A 19,771-nucleotide genomic window follows, 5' to 3' on the forward strand; every position below is an offset into this window, starting at 1 on the left:
CCCACATCCTCTGACATCTCCTGTATCATGCCCACAGCCTCTGACATCTTGACATATTCTGTACCATGCCCACAGCCTCTGACATCTCCTGTACCATGCCCACAGCCTCTGACATCTCCTGTACCATGCCCACAGCCTCTGACATCTCCTGTACCATGCCCACAGCCTCTGACATCTCCTGTACCATGCCCACAGCCTCTGACATCTTTTGTTCTATGCCCACAGCGTCTGACATCTCTGGGGGAGTCTGGAGAGTAGTCAACAGTGGGAGCGCCGCTGGCATGGGGGTCATGGGAGACGTGTGTGGACTGTGGAGAGGAGACAATAGAAAAACCAAAGCCACCAACCGGGAGCCGACTGACTGATCCCTGCACAGTTCACCTGAGAGGTGGTCAGTGACAGCGCCACCAGGCCAGTCTAAGGGGGGGGGGGGGTCATTGCTGTAACGGGGAGTTGATGTAAGGTGTCCCCCTTGATGATTGCTCCACTTTTACCACTTCTAACTGTAATTTGCTGTTATATATCCCTAGCACTATGTGCTTTCATATCGGTCTTCTCTATATATAATACACTCTTCAATTGTGCTTTAAAATGCATGATTTTCACTTTTGTGAACAAGAAAATAATGACGTTATGCTGTTGGGCTGGTAAAAAATGGTATGGGGCTGGTATGACATTTTTTCCAGGGCTGGTTTTTACTCACAGTCCGGCCCTGATGGCATCCACGTGTTTCTATATTAGATATAGGTGCAAAACAAAACATGTAGGATAAAAATATTTTTTATTTTATATGGGGTTTTCAATGCATCCCATATCATATTTTGAACTATAAATCAGGAACCAAACAGTGTTACTGTTTTCCCAAGAGGTGCTGCCTTAGTAGAATCTTTGGAGAGTATGTCATAAAGACATTCCATCAGTCCATGGAGTCATCTAGGCCTTGGAGTGAGGATGCGAATCGACCTCTTTTGTGTGAATGGTGATTTCCATTTCTCGCCTCAGATTGAGACGCGTTATGCAAGGAAGAAGCAGAGGCTGATCGTGTAGTAGTAGCTGTAGAATTCCCGTCTACCAGATTGAGGTCTTGGAGGGCTTGTTGGAGTTCTTCAGATGATCTGCAGGAAATTTTGGTTCCTTGGTAGGTGAAACGTAAGGAAAATGTAAAGCCCCATTGGTACTTGATATTGTGTCATTGAAGTTCCATTAATTGGGGTTTCATTGCCCGCTTTTTAGATATTGTTAGTTGAGAAAAGTCTGCAAAAAGCTGGTAGTTGTGCCCCTTGAAAGTTAGGTTATTCTTTTCTCTGGCTGCTCTTCTGTGCGGTAAAAGTGGAATTTTGCTATCATGTCATGAGGAGGGCCATCCACTTTTTTGGGCATAAGTGCCCTATGTACTCTATCCATCTCCAGTCCTTCGATCTGTATGCCTGGTTGTAGCTCTTGGCATAACGCTGTTATAGTTGCTTGTATTTCTATGACTGATTCAGGTATGCCTCTGAAGCGCAGGTTAGACCTTCTGGCGCGATTTTCATAGTCCTCCAGTCTATTCTGGAGTGTGATATTTTCTTCTTTCAAAATTTCCACTTCTGAGGCCCCATACACACGAGAGGATTTATCCGCGGATACGGTCCAGCGGACCGTATCCGCGGATAAATCCTCTCGAGGATTTCAGCAGATTTCTATGCGATGGCGTGTACACACCATCGCATTGAAATCCGCGCCGAAATCCTCTGGCGATGACGTGTCGCGCCGTCGCCGCGATTATGACGCGGCGACGGGCGCGACGCTGTCATATAAGGAATTCCACGCATGCGTCAAATCATTACGACGCGTGCGGGGAATCCCTTTGGACGGATGGATCCGGTGAGTCTGTACAGACGAGCGGATCCATCCGTGGGATCCGATTCCAGCAGATAGATATTCTGTGCATGTCAACAAATATTTATCTGCTGGAATTCAGAAATATCCGCGGATAAATTTCCGCCGGAGTGTACACACCATAGAATCTATCCGCTGAAACCCATTCGATGGGATTTATCTGCGGATAGATTCTATCGTGTGTATGGGGCCTGACAGGTATTCTTGGGTAGTGTTTTCAATTTCCTCCACTTTAAGTTCCAGTGCAGCAATGCGGTGTCCCAGTTCTCTGATTTCCTTTGTTAGGTTATTAGTAATCTGTTCTGAGGTTTGCTGCAATGCTTTGTGTAGCATTTTTTCAAATTGCTTTAAAATACTTGAGGGAACTGCAGGTTTTTGTGACGATGTGTGTGTGACAGGGATAATTCAGTCTTATGCCGCATACACACCATCACTTTATGTGATGAAAAAAAATGACGTTTTTAAAAACGTCACTTTAATTGACCGTGTGTGGGGGAAAACGTTGTTTTATGTCTTCTAAAAAACGACCAAAAAAAATTGAAGCATGCTTCAATTTTATGTGTCGTTTTTCAAAACGTCAACTTTTACTTCACAGAAATTGACCGTGTGTAGTAAAAAACGTCTGTTTGCTAGAACATTGTGAGAAAAACGATGGTGTGTAGGCAACTTCGCCTTTGAAAATTGAAGTTTCAAAAACGTAATTTTTTACTTCACAGAAAATGTCGTTTTTTTTTCATCACATAAAGTGATGGTGTGTATGGGGCATTAGAGTCAGAGTCTCCTGGGGCGATAAGTTGTGACAGCTTAGGCTTATTCCTCTTCTCTGAGGTAAATGTGACTGAGGAGACCGGCACTTTTTTTGTGTGGTATTTCGCGCCTGTGTGCGCTGTTAGGGCTCATTTTAGGTTTATTTCGGCACCTCCAAGCACCATTTTGGTCTTAAAATGTTCCCCTTACCTCTCGGATGTATGAGACCACGATTTTTGAGTTTTTTATGCAGTCAGGCTAATTCTTACAAGCGGTTTTCTCCCTCTCACGGAGTGGAGCTCTAGCCAAACATGTCTGTCACGCTAGCCTTCGCGCATGCGCCGCTCAGCTGGACTACTTTTTGATGTCCAGACTGTTTCTGAATTCATGTGTCTTTAAATAGGTGATAAAGAAAGTAAGATTTCAGTACTTTATATAAAATAGGTATAATCTTTAGCAGAGGGGTTTTCTTCTTCCAAATATCAACCAGACTTTATTAAATTAATTAAAGTTCTGCAAACTTATGACTAGATTTTGGAGAGTGTTTTTATTTTGTTTTTGAAGATTCATTCATTATTTGAATTTCTAGCTTGAGTAAGCCTTTATTCTGTGTGGTGGCGGATTCACAGCATTTACTCTTCTTAAACATCCATGAAAGAGACCGTGTTATCTCCTTTTCTGTTATTTGTTTATTATACCATCATATGGTTTAATCTCACTTAATAATTCATTTATGGTTTATTGAGGACCTGTAACATGGTGTTGTGTTTCAGTATTCAGCTTTTTTGACAGTGACGTACAACACTACAACGAGCCGAGAAAAATTAAGTTCAATGCTTCCGAGCATGCGTCAATTTAATTCTGTGCATGCATGTTTTTTTTTCTCCGTTGGAGTTGCATACAGACAAACGAAATTGTTTCTGTCGTAAAAAAAGAGAACATGTTCTCTTTCTAAGTCCGTTGGAATTTCCGAAGGAAAAACTCAGATGGGGCACACACACGGTCGGAATATTCGATGAAAAAATTCCGTCAGGCCTCGTACACACGACAGAGAAACTCGACGTGCCAAGCCCGTCGAGTTGCTCGTCGAGTTTCTTGTTGAACTTGTCGAGAAGCTCGGCAGGCTTGCTTTGCGTACACACGTAACATACCAAAATCTGGTCGTTCTCCGGCGCGATGACGCTCACGACGTATGACGCGACTATAAAGGGGAGGTTTGATTTTGTTGGCGCCACCCTTGGGGCTCCTTTTGCTGATTCCGTGTTTACGCGTGTTAGTAAAAGTTTGGTGAGTGACGATTCGTGCTTTTCAGTCTTTGTGCTTTCAGATTGATCTCTGCCGTTCAGTTTGTACTTGTGTGGGTCGTATCTAGGCAATCGAGACGTGCGGTCAGGTCGTATTGTTTTACATTGCGGTCCTGTCCCTGCGTTTTTCATTGTCAGGGTCGTTCTTCATAGGTCTTGCTGTTCTTCACTGCGGTCTGTTTAGTGCAATTCTGATTTGTCGTTCGTAACTAGCCTTGTAGCCATGTTGCAGGCACCTAGTCGTCGCCGACTTCGTGCTAAGCATCTTCTGTCTATAGGTCTGTTTGTTTATGACCTAGACGATGAGGAGTTCATGAACAGGAGGAGGACACGTTCATGGACCAAGAATTGGTTGCTCCGTAGGAACCAATTCTCTCACATGCCTTTGCTGCGGGAGCTTCAGGAAAATAATCCTGTTGATTACAGGAATTTCCTGAGGATGTCTGATCCCGTCTTTCAGCACCTGTTGGCTTTGGTGTCCCCCTATATTACCAGGCAGGACACCGTTATGCGGGAAGCCATCAGTGCTGAGCAGAGGCTAGTTGCCACCCTCCGTTATCTGGCAACTGGGAGAAGCCTTCAGGACTTAAAGTTCTCCACGGGCATCTCCCCCCAGGCTCTGGGCCTCATCATTCCTGACACCTGCTCTGCCATCATCCAGGTTCTGCAGGAGGAATATATGAGGGTAAGTTTTCTCCTTTAATCTCACATTTTATGTCTATAATGTATGCTAATGTCTTGTAGTTATCTCCTCCTTCCCTAATTACCATGTCTGGAATATGCTGTGAATGTCCCCTTTGCCCCCATGCATGATGTAAACTTTGATGCCCCTTTTTTGGCCTACATGCATATTTTCCATCACTTACCTCCCCAGCATGCTATCCTGGGCCCCAACCTACCTAGTCTAGTCACTTCCCAATGTATTGTGTTATATCCATTGTAATGTCCCCCCCCCCCTCCCCTCCAAAATGTGTTGTAAAGTCTATGTTCACCAATATTTAATTTTTTTTTATTTTAATTTTAGGACTCCAAAACTCATCTAGCCCTCCCCTCCAAAATGTGTTGTAAAGTCTATGTTCACCAATAATCAAAATTAATTTTTTTTAGTACTCCCAAACTCATCTAGCCCTCCTCTCCAAAATGTGTTGTAAAGTCTATGTTCACCAATATTTAATTTTTTTTTATTTTAATTTTAGGACTCCAAAACTCATCTAGCCCTCCCCTCCAAAATGTGTTGTAAAGTCTATGTTCACCAATAATCAAAATTAATTTTTTTTAGTACTCCCAAACTCATCTAGCCCTCCCCTCCAAAATGTGTTGTAAAGTCTATGTTCACCAATATTTAATTTTTTTTTATTTTAATTTTAGGACTCCAAAACTCATCTAGCCCTCCCCTCCAAAATGTGTTGTAAAGTCTATGTTCACCAATAATCAAAATTATTTTTTTTAGTACTCCCAAACTCATCTAGCCCTCCCCTCCAAAATGTGTTGTAAAGTCTATGTTCACCAATATTTAATTTTTTTTTATTTTAATTTTAGGACTCCAAAACTCATCTAGCCCTCCCCTCCAAAATGTGTTGTAAAGTCTATGTTCACCAATAATCAAAATTAATTTTTTTTAGTACTCCCAAACTCATCTAGCCCTCCCCTCCAAAATGTGTTGTAAAGTCTATGTTCACCAATATTTAATTTTTTTTTATTTTAATTTTAGGACTCCAAAACTCATCTAGCCCTCCCCTCCAAAATGTGTTGTAAAGTCTATGTTCACCAATAATCAAAATTATTTTTTTTTAGTACTCCCAAACTCATCTAGCCCTCCCCCAAACTTGGGCACTGGCCCATCAGAGGGGGTGTTTAATGTGTTAATTGGCTAAATATATTTAGATATAATATGCTAGTTCCCAGAAATGTTATAATGCTTATAATGTCTTTGTATAATCTGCTTGCAAGGTTATGTGGCTAATTTTTTCTTTTTTTCTTCCCCAGCTTCCGTCCACACCACAGGAGTGGCAGTCTGTGGCTTTGGACTTCCAGACCCGATGGAACTTCCCCAACTGCGGGGGAGCCATCGACGGGAAGCACGTCCGCATCGTGCCTCCACCCCGTTCAGGATCCCAGTTCTTTAATTATAAGGGGTTCAACAGTATTGTGCTGATGGCGGTGGTGTCAGCACAGTATGAATTCCTTTTTGTGGATGTCGGGATGAATGGACGGGTATCGGATGGGGGAGCCTTCAGGCAGACGGAGTTCGCGCTTCGCCTTCAGGATGATGATCTGTCATTGCCACCGGATGACCAGAATGTAGAAGGCCTGCCATTTGTTTTCCTGGCTGATGAAGCGTTTGCCCTGGGACCCCATCTTATGAGGCCATTCCCTCAGCGCACCCTCACCCCAGAGAGGAGTGTCTTTAATTTCCGGCTGGGCCGAGCACGTAGAGTGGTTGAGAACGCTTTCGGCATCATGGCCAGCCGGTTCCGCCTTTTCCTCACCTCTCTCCACATGGCGGAATATAAGTGGAATACAATTATTTTTGCCTGCTGCATTCTCCACAATTTTTTGCGGAGACAATCTCCAAATTATATGGCCCTGGTTGGGCCCGAGGCACAACATTTGACCCCTGCAGAAACTTTGGCGGGCCTTGAAGCTGGCCACACAGGACTGCCCCCCCAGAGTGCCCGTGAAGTCCGGGACAAATACATGGACTATTTCATGGGTAGGGGGGCAATACCATCTCAATCAAATTTGCCCTAATTGTAGCTTTCAAAAAAATAAATCATAATCTTTTTTCTAAACTTGTTATGTCTTGCTTGTGTTGTTTGGAGTTCTTTACTAAGTGTAACTAAGTGTATTTTCATTATCAACTAGCAAACATTTCCCAGGTGACCCCCAAACCAAACACATAGAAAATTTTACGTATTTTAGGAAAAACACCACACACTTTTTTGATGTTCAAAAGCTCTTTATTTTCTTAATTTTTTTATTTTTATTTTTTCATAAATACCCTACAAAAATTTTTGGTATATTTTCTCATACAATATACAATCATTTTTGTATTTTTGTTGGTCATTTTTCTCATACAATATACAATCATTTTTGTGGGTGATTTTTCTCATACAATATACAATCATTTTTGTAATTTTTTTGTTTTTTTTTTCTCATACAATATACAATCATTTTTGTATTTTTGTGGGTGATTTTTCTCATACAATATACAATCATTTTTGTAATTTTTTTGGTTTTTTTTTCTCATACAATATACAATCATTTTTGTAATTTTTTTGGTTTTTTTTCTTAATAAACATTAAAATCTGGTTATATTATTTTTTTTTTTTTTTTTTATTAAATAAAGTATAAAATCTGGTTTTATTATTTTTTTTTTTTTTTTTTTATTAAAGTATAAAATCTGGTTTTATTATTTTTTTGGGTTTTTTTTTATTAAATAAAGTATAAAATCTGGTTTTATTATTTTTTTGGTTTTTTTTTATTAAATAAAGTATAAAATCTGGTTTTATTATTTTTTTGGTTTTTTTTTAATTAAATAAACAGCTAAATCTGGTTATATTCTTTTTTTTTTTTTTTTTTTTCATTAAATAAACATCAAAATCTGGTATTTAAAAATTTTTTTGGTATTTTTTTCAGATTCAGACTCTCCCCAAAACATCCAATAAATTTTTTAATTTAGTTTCCACCCTCCTTGCTCTTTCGTTTATTTTTCTGTTGGCCAGATGTATCTCCTCCACCTCTTCTCTGCAGGCCCATATTTCGGAGATCAGCATCTGTTTAGTATGCCTGTCCAAGCCACCACCTGATCCTGAAATGTGGGACAAAACAATTTTTTAAAATTAGGCAGGCCTACATCTACATTACCTGAAGCTGGGTTAGTTATATGTTACTTTACCTGATGTGGTGGCAGGCTGCGCATCATCACCATCCCTCGGGGGTGTGGCTTGCTGGACTTCTTGCTCCCTTCTTGCTTCATGACGCCCTACGAGAATGAAGAAAATGGAAACAGGATTTTTATAGCTTATAGGCCTGAAAGAGGAATATGATTCACTTTATAAAATTTCTGGGACTATTGATGTTTAGAAAAACCCCTCAGGGCAAAACACAGGATTGAAGGCATTCACAAAGATCCTGACAAATCTTGTAGCTTTGGTCTACTTTTAAACATGTAAGCCAACAAAGTATACACTGGATCACCTCAGCTCTGTGTGAAGCCCAAAATGGGTTATTAAAGGGGACAACAATTATGCAAATGAGTCCACATGTGTCACCGACTGCTGAGCAGACTCTCCTTTTACTGTATATTTAATTAATAAAAAAAGTTTTGTGGTTTTAATAGCACATCTACATAATTTTCACGATTGATCTCACCACAATTTTAAAAAAATGTCATAATTTGTAGGATTTTAAACACAATATTTAGTCGTTCCGAATGGACGTCCAGTTTGACGACAAATTATTGTGCCTAAAAAAATATTACAGTACAACCTGAAATAAAAAACACATGGCGCGGAACAAATCTTACAAAATATATAACAAACTTACTTCTTCTAATCACTCTCCTGATCCTCTTCATTTGTTCCGGCTCACGTTTCTTAAGGTCACACCACCTTTTCCGGATCTGTTCCTTGGACCTTTTCACTCCAAATTTGCGATGGAGACTCCTCCTCACCTTCTCCATTATTGCGGCCTTGACCTTGTTCGGGTACTTATATGGCCCATGCCTCCCATCGTAGTCCTCTGCTTTGAGGATGAGGACCATCTCCACCATTTCCTCAAAGGTCATGTTGGAGGCCTTACAACGGATTCGCCGTGCTGCCATATTCTCCATGTGCTTCCAACAAAAAAAAGATGGAAAAGGGGCGGGGAAAATACGATACCATGAACGTCAGGGGCGGGGAGACGTGCGTAAAGTCCCACATGCGCGTGTATAAAGGGCTACCACGTGAGTAAAAGGGGCGTTCACAGTTTGTGGAAGACGGCGGAGATAACGATCGGGTCAAAGACCGGTATGTAACTACATTTTACATGTTTTTCTTGATTGAATGATTTTGTGGCCTACATCTTAGGTTCATAAATTAAAACATAGCCAGTTTGAAATTTGAAGGTAATGGTCCGCTATAGTGCCGTCGTACGTAAACAACGCTTTGATTATGCATTTTGATCCAACTACTGTTGTGTGGGCAATCTCGGTTCTCATCAGGATGTCTTCTAAAAACAAGTCGGTTTAAACATGATGCAAATGGTCGCTTTTATGTCTTGACCAAACTATATCGGGAGTGCTTTTATCTAACTAACGTTTCATACACAAATGAGGATGAGATCTGGCTTATTAGTTCGACACAACTGGTCATGTTTCCTAGGAACTGACCCAACATGATCTGCTGCCAATTCCACCTTGTCGTTTTTGCGACGGAAGATAAGGGGCGGGGGGGAAACATCAATTTTTTTTAAGCATGGGCGGATGTCGTGTGCGGAGTGTATATAAGGCTCGAACACATGTAGCGTCCATACGACCGGGTTGCGTAAGAAAGACGTTTGAACGACAAGCGTGTAGGTATGCTTCGAACTTGGGACAGCAGTGGCATATTCAGGAAAGACAGACATTTAAAGGAGCAATAAGCCAAAATTGTTTGGGGCAGAAATAACTAACTTTACATTATATCAGTCTTGATTTCATGTCCTCATTGTCCCTTTTTGCTTTTAAGCAGCTGTAATCATTTGCATAAATCATCACTTCCTGGTTCTGCTCCCTCTCAAATTTATCAGGGGAGCTTGTCACTGTGGTCTAAGCTGTGTGTCTAAAAATCAACCAAAACAATGCTAATAATTTTAGTAATTAAAATATGCCCTGCTTTTATTTTTTTTGGGTTCTGTGTGTCTCTTTACTTCACAGAAACAATAACTAAATTTAAAAACAAAAGTGAAACTAGAGGCACATTATATGTATGCACTTGTATGTCTCTAGACACTGTAAACAGTCATTTCCTCCAAAAATATAGTTATCCATTAGTGACCCTTTAAGGGCTAGCTTGTGAGAAAGAGTAATTGACTTTATAGATTGTGTAGTGACATTATTTTTTTATCCTTGGTTTTGGACAGGAAAAGATGAATCTCTTTAACCGACCCGACTTCTTGGAGATCTTCATTGATAGGTGGCAAGAACTTCCTGTTCTGTGGGCCACCAAAGACCCCATCTCTAGAAATAGAGAATTGCGCAAAACTGCACTGGAGAGCCTGCTCCCACTTGTGCGGAGACAGGTGGGGTTTGATGTGACAACTGACCAGTTGGAGGTCAAAATTGGGACCTTGAGAGGCACCTACAGGAAGGCACGCAACAAGGTCTTGGCTTCGATGAGGTCTGGAGCTGGAGCAGGGCGGGTATTTAAACCCAAGTTGTGGTACTACAGCAAACTGAGCTTCCTGGATGAACACCTGGAGGTTAGGGAGTCACTTTCTAGCCTTCCCCCCAGAAGCCACAGAAGGTCCAGCCTTCCCTCCAGCCAACCTGCTGCTCCCTCTGCAGAAGAACCCTCTCAGCAGCCTTCCATCCTGGATGAAGATCCGGATTTGCCCAGCTGGAGCCAGGTATATAGTACTTTCAATGTGCAAATGTGTGGTGTTTAAATGTTGTTAAAGAGATGTAAATTAAGATATTAAAGGTAAATAAAAATTAGATCTAAAAGTGTTATTCCTAAAATTTGTCAGTATTGGCCATGAATTTTTGTGGTGTGATTGACCATAAAACATGGGTCAGAATGATTGGCTTAGCTAAGTCGTGACAAAAAAAAATGCAACAGTCAGGAGCTTAAATAAATAAAACAAAAATTTTAAAAAATAGTAAATCTTTACTTTTTTTCCATACACAGGACGAGACCAGGCAGCAGGAGGATCAGGAAAATGCCAGGCAGGAGGAGGACAGGGTGAGTGGCTTGGAGGAGGCTGCAGGCCCAAGTATCTTGGACGTGTTGGCAGGCCCAAGTATCAGTAACGTGGTGGCAGGCCCAAGTGGAGCGGATGAGGTGGCAGGCCCAAGTGGGTTGCACGAGGTTGCTGGGCCAAGCACAAGATGCCAGGTGTCTCCTCTTCGTCTGCGTCTCACTAGCCCTCATTCGGGACGCCCATGCAACCCTGCAACAGCCTCCCACTGCTCAGGAGGGATTTGTCACAGTGGTTTTGGCCAAAATGTCCGAAATGACAGTAGACCAGCGCCTCCTCTTTGAGGGCCTCCTCATCACCCTCGCAAATCAGGGGGTGAGGGGTCTTCTCACGGAGGACACTGTGATTTGCCGCCATCCCCATCCTCACACACCACATAACTCCCAAGCTCCCCCACCTTCTTCTTCTTCTCATGCTCCTTCTCAAGCTCCCCCACCTTCTTCTTCTTCTTCTTTTTCTCATGCTCCTTCTCAAGCTCCCCCACCTTCTTCTTCTTCTCATGCTCCTTCTCAAGCTCCCCCACCTTCTTCTTCTTCTTCTTCTTCTCATGCTCCTTCTCAAGCTCCCCCACCTTCTTCTTCTTCTCATGCTCCTTCTCAAGCTCCCCCACCTTCTTCTTCTTCTCATGCTCCACCTGAACATTCTTCTTCCTCTTCTTCTCCTGCTCCTTCTGAACATTCTTCTTCCTCTTCTTCTCCTGCTCCTTCTGAACATTCTTCTTCCTCTTCTTCTCCTGCTCCATCTGAACATTCTTCTTCCTCTTCTTCTCCTGCTCCATCTGAACATTCTTCTTCCTCTTCTTCTCCTGCTCCATCTGAACATTCTGCTTCCTCTTCTTCTTCTACTACTCCTCCTCCTTCTACTCCTCCTCCTTCTACTACTCCTCCTCCTTCTACTGCTCCTCCTCCTTCTACTCCTCCTCCTTCTACTACTCCTCCTCCTTCTACTGCTCCTCCTCCTTCTACTCCTCCTCCTTCTACTGCTCCTCCTCCTTCTACTCCTCCTTCTACTGCTCCTCCTCCTTCTACTCCTCCTCCTTCTACTGCTCCTCCTCCTCCTCCACCTCCTCCTCCACCACCGTCGGCTACTCATCCTCCACCACCTTCGTCTACTCCTCCTCCTGGCATGAGTACTACCCCTGTGGCACCACCTCCAGCCAGGCAGAAGAGGAAGGCTGCTGAGAAGGCTGCAGAGAAGGTGAAAGAGCAGGCTGCAGGGAAGCCACCAAGGAAGGCCTTGAAGAAATCAAGAAAGTGACTCCCTTACTTCCATGTGGTGTACCAGAGTTCAGGCTGCTGTAGTACCACAACCTGGTGACATCTGCCTGCCCTGCTCCAGTTTCTGACCTCGGGGAGTCCAAGACCTTGATGCGTGACTTCCTGAATGAACCTCTCAAGTCCCCATTTTGGCCTCCAACTGATCACCAGTCACATCAAGCCACACCTGGCTGTGCACAAATGGCAGCAAGCTCTCCAGTGCTGACTTTTGCATATAAAATTTTTTTTTATTACCAAAATAAATGGTACATTTTTTTTTTACAGTTCATACTTGTCCTTGTATTTTTTTACATTTCAATTTTGCAAGTGAGAAGGCAGGTTCTTATTTTGTAAAAATTGGATATAAGGTGTAATTTGAAAGGGACACATGAGATAAGACAAAGCAATAAGGTTTCTATGGGGGGAACTTGACATTACAAAAAATAAAAGGATTTGCATTTTTTAAAAATTTAAAATTAAGGTGATTAAAAGCAGGATTTAAAACACACGACCAAAATAAGGTGACAATAAAAAAAAAAAAAAATATTGAGTCCAGTAAGAAAAAGGTTCCACCTAATTTTAAGGAACTCTGTGTGAATATCGTAAAAAAAAATTATTATATTGCTGTTTTGTGCCCTTAGGAAAAATTGTGTAAAGCGCTGCAAATAAACGATTAAATAATGTTGGAAGCGACACGAATGTGCTATCTCCATTCCAAACGCTAGTTTTACCTATGTTGGTCTCCAGTGTCTAAGTTTTTGACAGGTTTCTTAGCATACACACGACCGAGTTTCTCGTTTAAAAAACAGCCCGATGAAGAACTCGTCGAGCCAAAATCCACTGCCATCGAGAAAATAGAGAACCTGCTCTCTATTTGCTCGACGAGTTCCTCGGCGGCTACATCGGGCCGAAAATGTACACACGACCGAGTTTCTCGACAGAATCCGGCTCTTCACCGAGATTCTCGACGAATTCTGCCGAGAAACTCTGTCGTGTATACGAGGCCTCAGACTTTTTTCATCGGAAATTCCGATCGTGTGTACAAGGCATTACACTTTTTTCCTCTTCTAAATTTTTACTGTTCAATGAGCCTGATGATGTTGCACATATAGGGGCAGATCCATGTACCTAATCTTCCGCCGGGTGCAGCGTATCTAAGATACACTACGCCGCCGCAACTTATTTTTTTTATTTCGAATCCACAAAGAATTTGCGCCGTAAGTTACGGCGGCGTAGTGTATCTTTGGCGGCGTAAGGGCGCGAAATTCAAATGGATGTAATGGGGGCGTGTTTTATGTTAATACGTCGTGACCCGATGTAAATCAACGTTTTTTTTTTTAACTGCGCATGCGCCGTCCATGGGGGTATCCCAGTGCGCATGCTCAAAATTAACCCGGAACAAGCCAATGCTCACGACGGTGACGTCATTCTACGCAAATCCCTATTCGCGAACGACTTACGCAAACAACGTAAAAAATTCAAAATTGTACGCGGGAACGCCGGCCATACTTAACATTGAGTACGCCTCATAACAGCAGCTTTAACTATACGCCGGAAAAAGCCGAACGCAAGCGACGTAAAAAAAATGCGCCGGCCGGACGTACGTTCGTGGATCGCTGTAACAAGCTCATTTACATACTTGACGCGGAATTCGACGGAAACGCCACCTAGCGGCCGCCGAAAAATTGCATCTAAGATGCGACGGCGTACTAAGACGTACGCCTGTCGGATCGATCCCAGATGCCGTCGTATCTTGTTTTGTAGATACAAAACAAAGATATGACGCGGGACATTTAAAATTACGCCGGCGTATCAATAGATACGCCGGCGTAATTATTTTGTGGATCTGCCCCATAATCTCTAATTGGGATCATTTTTGTTTTCACTTGTCACAGAATAGTAAAAATTATTTTAATTTTATATCTGTAGGTAAAGACAGCTGAAAAAAGCTTGCCAGATGACCAGCAGGCTAGTGTAACCTTAAAAGCAAAGGCCTACCAATCGCCATATTGGAACTTTCTGCACATAAATGCTAATTTGAAAGGAAAGAATGTTGCTGATATCACTCTATATATAAAAAGTCAAGATATGGAAACCAGACGCAGAATTAATTACTTTACAATTTTGGTAAGCATAATGCCTTAATTTAATAATATATATATATATTTTTTTAATAAGGAAAGTTAATGAAACATTTTCTGAATGAATGGAATTGCAGTTAAAGTGCACCTGTGCCATGACAAAGGACATTAAATGTTTTCATATTCTTAATAAGCAGTTAAGGAGTCAGAATTTTCTGTGTAACATTTAATTAACTCTCATGGTGTGTATGCCACTGCCACTCTGTGAACCATTTACATAATACAAGGCTTTTTGTGAATGGACAAGGGGAAAGGTGTGTGTTAACGACAGTACGGCTTTTGTGTTTCAGGGCCACTGGTCTCAAATTCGCAGCGCTGGAAGTATAGTGAATCTTTTGGTTTTGTATCAAGACCTATAAGTGCTGGCAGCTATTTTCACTATAGTCACTCCTGGGTGCAGAGTTTTTCCTTAAAGGGGTTGTAAAGGGAAACATTTTTTCCCCTAAATAGCTTCCTTTACCTTAGTGCAGTCCTCCTTCACTTACCCCATCCTTCCATTTTGCTTTAAAATGTCCCTATTTCTTCTGAGAAATCCTCACTTCCTGTTCTTCTGTCTGTAACTCACCACCATAATGCGAGGCTTTCTTCCTGGTGTGGAGAAAGCCTCTTGAGGGGGCAAGCAGGAGTTTCAGGACGCCCACTAACACACAGCTCCTTTCTATATCTGCAAAGTAGAGAGTGTCCTGACTTGCCTGCTTGCCCCCTCCCCCCTCAAGAGGCTTTCTCCACACCAGGGAGAAAGCCTTGCATTACTGTGTGTAGTTACGGACAGAAGATCAGGAAGTGATGATTTCTCAGAAGAAATAAAGACATTTAAAAGCAAAATCGAAGGATGAGGTAAGTGAAGGAGGACTGCAAGGTAAAGGAAGCTATTTAGGGAAAAAATGTTTTCCTTTACAACCCCTTTAAATAAGTATAGTGAAAGACCGGTACGACGCTGGATTCCAAGCGCCTTGAGGTGATTAAGTTCGCATTTGCTGCGCTATACAAGTCACTCACTCACTCACTCACTATACTATCTGGCACGAATGAAATTGTAAATAGTATAAAAACAGAAAAATTCTTGCAAAACCTCTTATGACACCAGTGTTCAACCCAAATTTTGGGATAGCAGTTGTCTCTGGTTTGGAATTAATTTATGGGTGAACAGCATGCCCAGTTTATCTCCTTAACAAATTGATGGATAGCCAATCCTTTGAGCAGAACTATTGGCAAAACTTTTTTTTTTTTCATTTTCGATAGAGTAAGGGAAGATTATACTCCCTGTCAGGTATTTTTTTTTTTGCCATCTGTGTCCCATTGTAGAGATTTCCCTTTACGGTACTTCTTGTTCCATAGCCAAACAGCAAGTGAGAGGAAATCCCTGCAAATTAGGGGAATTCCCTGGGGTCCCCCAGATCACCAGAACTAGTGTCCCCATTGGAAGATTTACTTTTGGGGGGACAACCCATAATGTGGGATTTTCTTTTACTTTCACTTTCAATGATAATAGTAAACAGGACAAATAGGGAGGTTTTGTCTCCTTAACCACTTCAGCCCCTGACCATTTTGCTGGTCAATGACCGAGCCACTTTTTGTGATTCGGCACTGCGTCGCTTTAACTGACAATTGCGCGGTCAGGCGACGTGGCTCCCAAACAAAATTGGTGTCCTTTTTTTCCCACAAATAGAGGTTTTTTTTTGGTGGTATTTGATCACCTCTGCGGTTTTTATTTTTTGCGCTATAAACAAAAATAGAGCGACAATTTTGAAAAAAAAATTATATATTTTAGTTTTTGCTGTAATAAATATCCCCCAAAAATATATAAAAAAACAATTGTTTCCTCAGTTTAGGCCGATACGTATTCTTCTACATATTTTTCATTAAAAAAAAATCGCAATAAGCATTTATTGATTGGTTTGTGCAAAAGTTATAGCGTCTACATAATAGGGGATAGATTTATGGCATTTTTATTAATATTTTTTTTTTTTACTAGTAATGGCGGCAATCTGCAATTTTTATCGGTACTGCAACCTTATGGCGGACACATCGGACACTTTTGACACATTTTTGGGACCATTGGCATTTTTATAGCGATCAGTGCTATAAAAATGCATTGATTACTGTAAAAATGTCACTGGCAGGGAAGGGGTTCTCGCTCTGCGCCCCTAGTGGCTGCAATGCAAAATCACTAAAAATAAAAAAAATTGCATTTAGTTATACTTTAACATTTTTGTCATCTTATATTGTATTTGTTTTCAAAAAGGCTGTTATGTAGTTTCTTATATTTAGAAGTTAAGTGGATAATGTGACCTCTGATAATATATTTATGGGCCACCCAATTAAAGGTGACTTTTACCCTAAACTAACTTTTTTTTCCCTGCCTCCTCCCCCTCCCTTTTTTTTTTAAAAGCAGCATTACCTCCTTTCTTGCCTACCCTAAAAAATGTATGCAGCCACCACATCTAGGAATTGGTAATATAATAAATGTTTGCTTTTGGGTTTAATACTGATTTAATGTAAAGTACCTTAAAGCGGAGGTTCACCCAAAAGTGAATCTCCGCTTTTCGGAACCCTCCCCCCTCCGGTGTCACATTTGACACCTTCCAGGGGGGAGGGGGTGCAGATACCTGTATAATACAGGTATTTGCACCACCTCCGGGTATAGACTCCCACGGGAGTCCCGCCCCTTCGCGTCACCCCCTCGTTGTGTTCTGGGAAACACACGGCTCCCAGAACACAACGTGGACCAGTGAGGACGGTGCAGCGGATTCGCGCATGCGCAGTAGGGAAACGGGCAGTGAAGCCGCAGCGCTTCACTTACCGATTCCCCCATGAGGATGGTGGCGGGGGAAGCGAGAGCCGAGCGGTAGTGTCCATTTTTAAAAGTCAGCAGCTGCAGTATTTGTAGCTGCTGGCTTTTAAAAAAATAATAATTCCGGTGAACCTCCACTTTAATATTGTTACTAAAAGCCTAATTGCTCAACAAAGATTTGTTAAGTCACCAATGAAATTGGCTCACCTTGTGGCTCAAACCTGTCAACTGTGTCATAACTGGGTCATGGTCGGACCATAATGAGTATAGGTCTCAGGCAGATTACATATTGGGAACCAATCTTTATGGCACAAATACCTCCCTTCAGGGTCTCTCACAAATTATTTTAACCACCTTACTACCGGCTGCCGTCAATTGACAGCGGCACGATAATCCTCTCATTCTGGGAGGACGTCATATGACATCCTCACCTTCCCGAGCCACTAGGGGGCGTGCGCACCGCGTTACTGGGAACCCGATGCGCGTGCCCGGCGGCCGCAATTTCCGCACGGCACCCGCGATTGCCCAGTAACTGAGCAGGACCGTGGATCTCTGTGTGTAAACACTGAGATCCAAGTCCTGTCAGGGAGAGGAGACCGATGCTGTGTCCCTTGTACATAGGGACACACATCGGTCACCTCCCCCAGTCAGTCCCCTCCCCCTACAGTTAGAATCACTCACTAGGGTACACATTTAACCCCTTGATCGCCCCCTAGTGTTAACCCCTTCCCTGCCAGTCACATTTACACAGTAATCAGTGCATATGTATAGCACTGTTCGCTGTATAAATGTGAATGGTCCCAAAATAGTGTCAAAAGTGTCCGACGTGTCCGCCGTAATACAGCAATCACAATAAAAATCACTGATCGCCGCCATTACTAGTAAAAAAAAAAAATTAAATGCTAATAAACTATCCCCTATTTTGTCACCACTATAACTTTTGCACAAACCAATAAATATCCGCTTATTGCGATTTTTTTTTTTTACTACAAATTTGTAGAATACGCATCGGCCAAAACTGAGGAAAAAAATTAGTTTTTTATATATTTTTGGGGATATTTATTATAGCAAAAAGTAAAAAATATTGCTTTTTTTTTTCAAAATTGTCGCTCTTCTTTTGTTTATAGCGAAAAAAATAAAAACCGCAGAGGTGATCAAATAACACCAAAAGAAAGCTCTATTTGTGGGGAAAAAATTATTAAAATTTCATTTGGGTAAAGTGTTTCATGACCGCGCAATTGTCATTCAAATTGTGACAGGGATGAAAGCTGAAAAATAGCTTGGGCTGGAAAGGGGTGAAAGTGCCCAGTATTGAAGTGGTTAAACAATATAGCCTTAGAAAAACAAACTTCTACCCCTTGACTGAGGGACCTGCAGAATGTAGAGGCTCTGATTGTCTATAAAACATTAAACACTTGACCTTCCAAAATCACCTTCCAAAATCACGAGACAAAACATTTTATTTTGAGTCGAATAGCCATAGCAGCCTTTTATTACAAACCACTAAATACAACATTCACAAGAAAACAAGTTTAAAGCATATAATACGGTCAATGCATAACAAATAAACCAACCTCAGCTTATGCCCGGTCTAAGGTCTTTGAAGGCCTATATACTGACGAATAACCGGTTGTATCTGCCACCCAATCAAAGGCCCCCAGCCGCAACTACACCAGCTCAGGGACAATTAACCACTTACGTACTACCAGATACAACCTAATTAATACCCCGATGTTACCACTGTATTGTTAGGAAGGGACACCCATACCTCAGATGGGCCAAACCCACAATTTTCCACAATTATTTAACCAGCACCGCCTTCAAAGACCCAATAGACCCCCTGCCACAGCACACAAGTGTGACACCTTACGCACGTGTTGTCCCCCCCAAACCAGAAGGTCCGCTGAATACCCTCCTGCAAAAAACTTGCTACCTTCTAGTTCACCTTTATCCTGGCTTTGTTGATCTTTTCAACAGAGCGAGCCATACGCCACACAGACCTGGCAACTATATCGGACCACACAACTTAGCACGACCCAACAGAAAAAGCAATGAGAAGAACAGTTGTCTGCACTCCAGCGGACAACAGGCATTTCCTGAACACCACCCTAAACTGGAATCGAGACATTCCTGTCCCTTCCGCATGCATAAATAAAACTCCCAGAAGATTTGTCCCAAACTGTGAGCAAACTGGAGAAGAGGAAACCCCACAACTCAAGCCATGAACCCCTCCCCCACTGATCAGTGTTAAATTTTCTTAACAGGATACCCAAGTAGTGTCCCAAATGGCCAGCACAAAGACGGCCCAGAACAAGGCAACCTCATAGGTGGAAAAAACACGTGTACATCATCATCCATACGAGAACACCCCCATCCTCATTCACCAGATCGCTCCATTCCTGACACATTCTGCAGTATAAGGACCAAGTGGATGCACATACTGAATGACGAATTGAGAACTTGGAAGCGGCAATGCAATGCTCCACAGCTGCTTGGGGCATGGAATTCCGCGCTGCTCCCCTTCCATTGCCAACTGATGGAATCTGTCCCACTGGAAACGAGACAAAGCATCAGCTAGGAGTTACAACTCCTGGAATGTGCACAATTCCATGGAGAGTACAGGAAAACAGTTCCCCGAATAGCCAAATTATGCATTAACCAACCTCCCTCCATTCCACTGGCCAACCAACTCCCAGAACTTCAACAACC

At 42.1% G+C, this 19,771-nt stretch overlaps 1 protein-coding gene across 2 annotated transcripts in view; it reads left to right on the top strand.

Moving 5' to 3' along the window:
• The window catches only part of LOC120917126 (complement C3-like), a 284,580-nt gene that overhangs the window by 93,558 nt on the left and 171,251 nt on the right, over window positions 1-19,771 (top strand). For both annotated transcript variants that reach the window (XM_040328185.1, XM_040328194.1), the window contains exon 12: window positions 14,057-14,254. In XM_040328185.1, coding sequence (XP_040184119.1) covers window positions 14,057-14,254 — 198 coding nt within the window. The remainder of the gene's footprint in view (window positions 1-14,056; window positions 14,255-19,771) is intronic.

The sequence above is a fragment of the Rana temporaria genome, chromosome 1 (genome assembly GCF_905171775.1).
Source record: "Rana temporaria chromosome 1, aRanTem1.1, whole genome shotgun sequence".
NCBI classification, from domain to species: domain Eukaryota; kingdom Metazoa; phylum Chordata; class Amphibia; order Anura; family Ranidae; genus Rana; species Rana temporaria.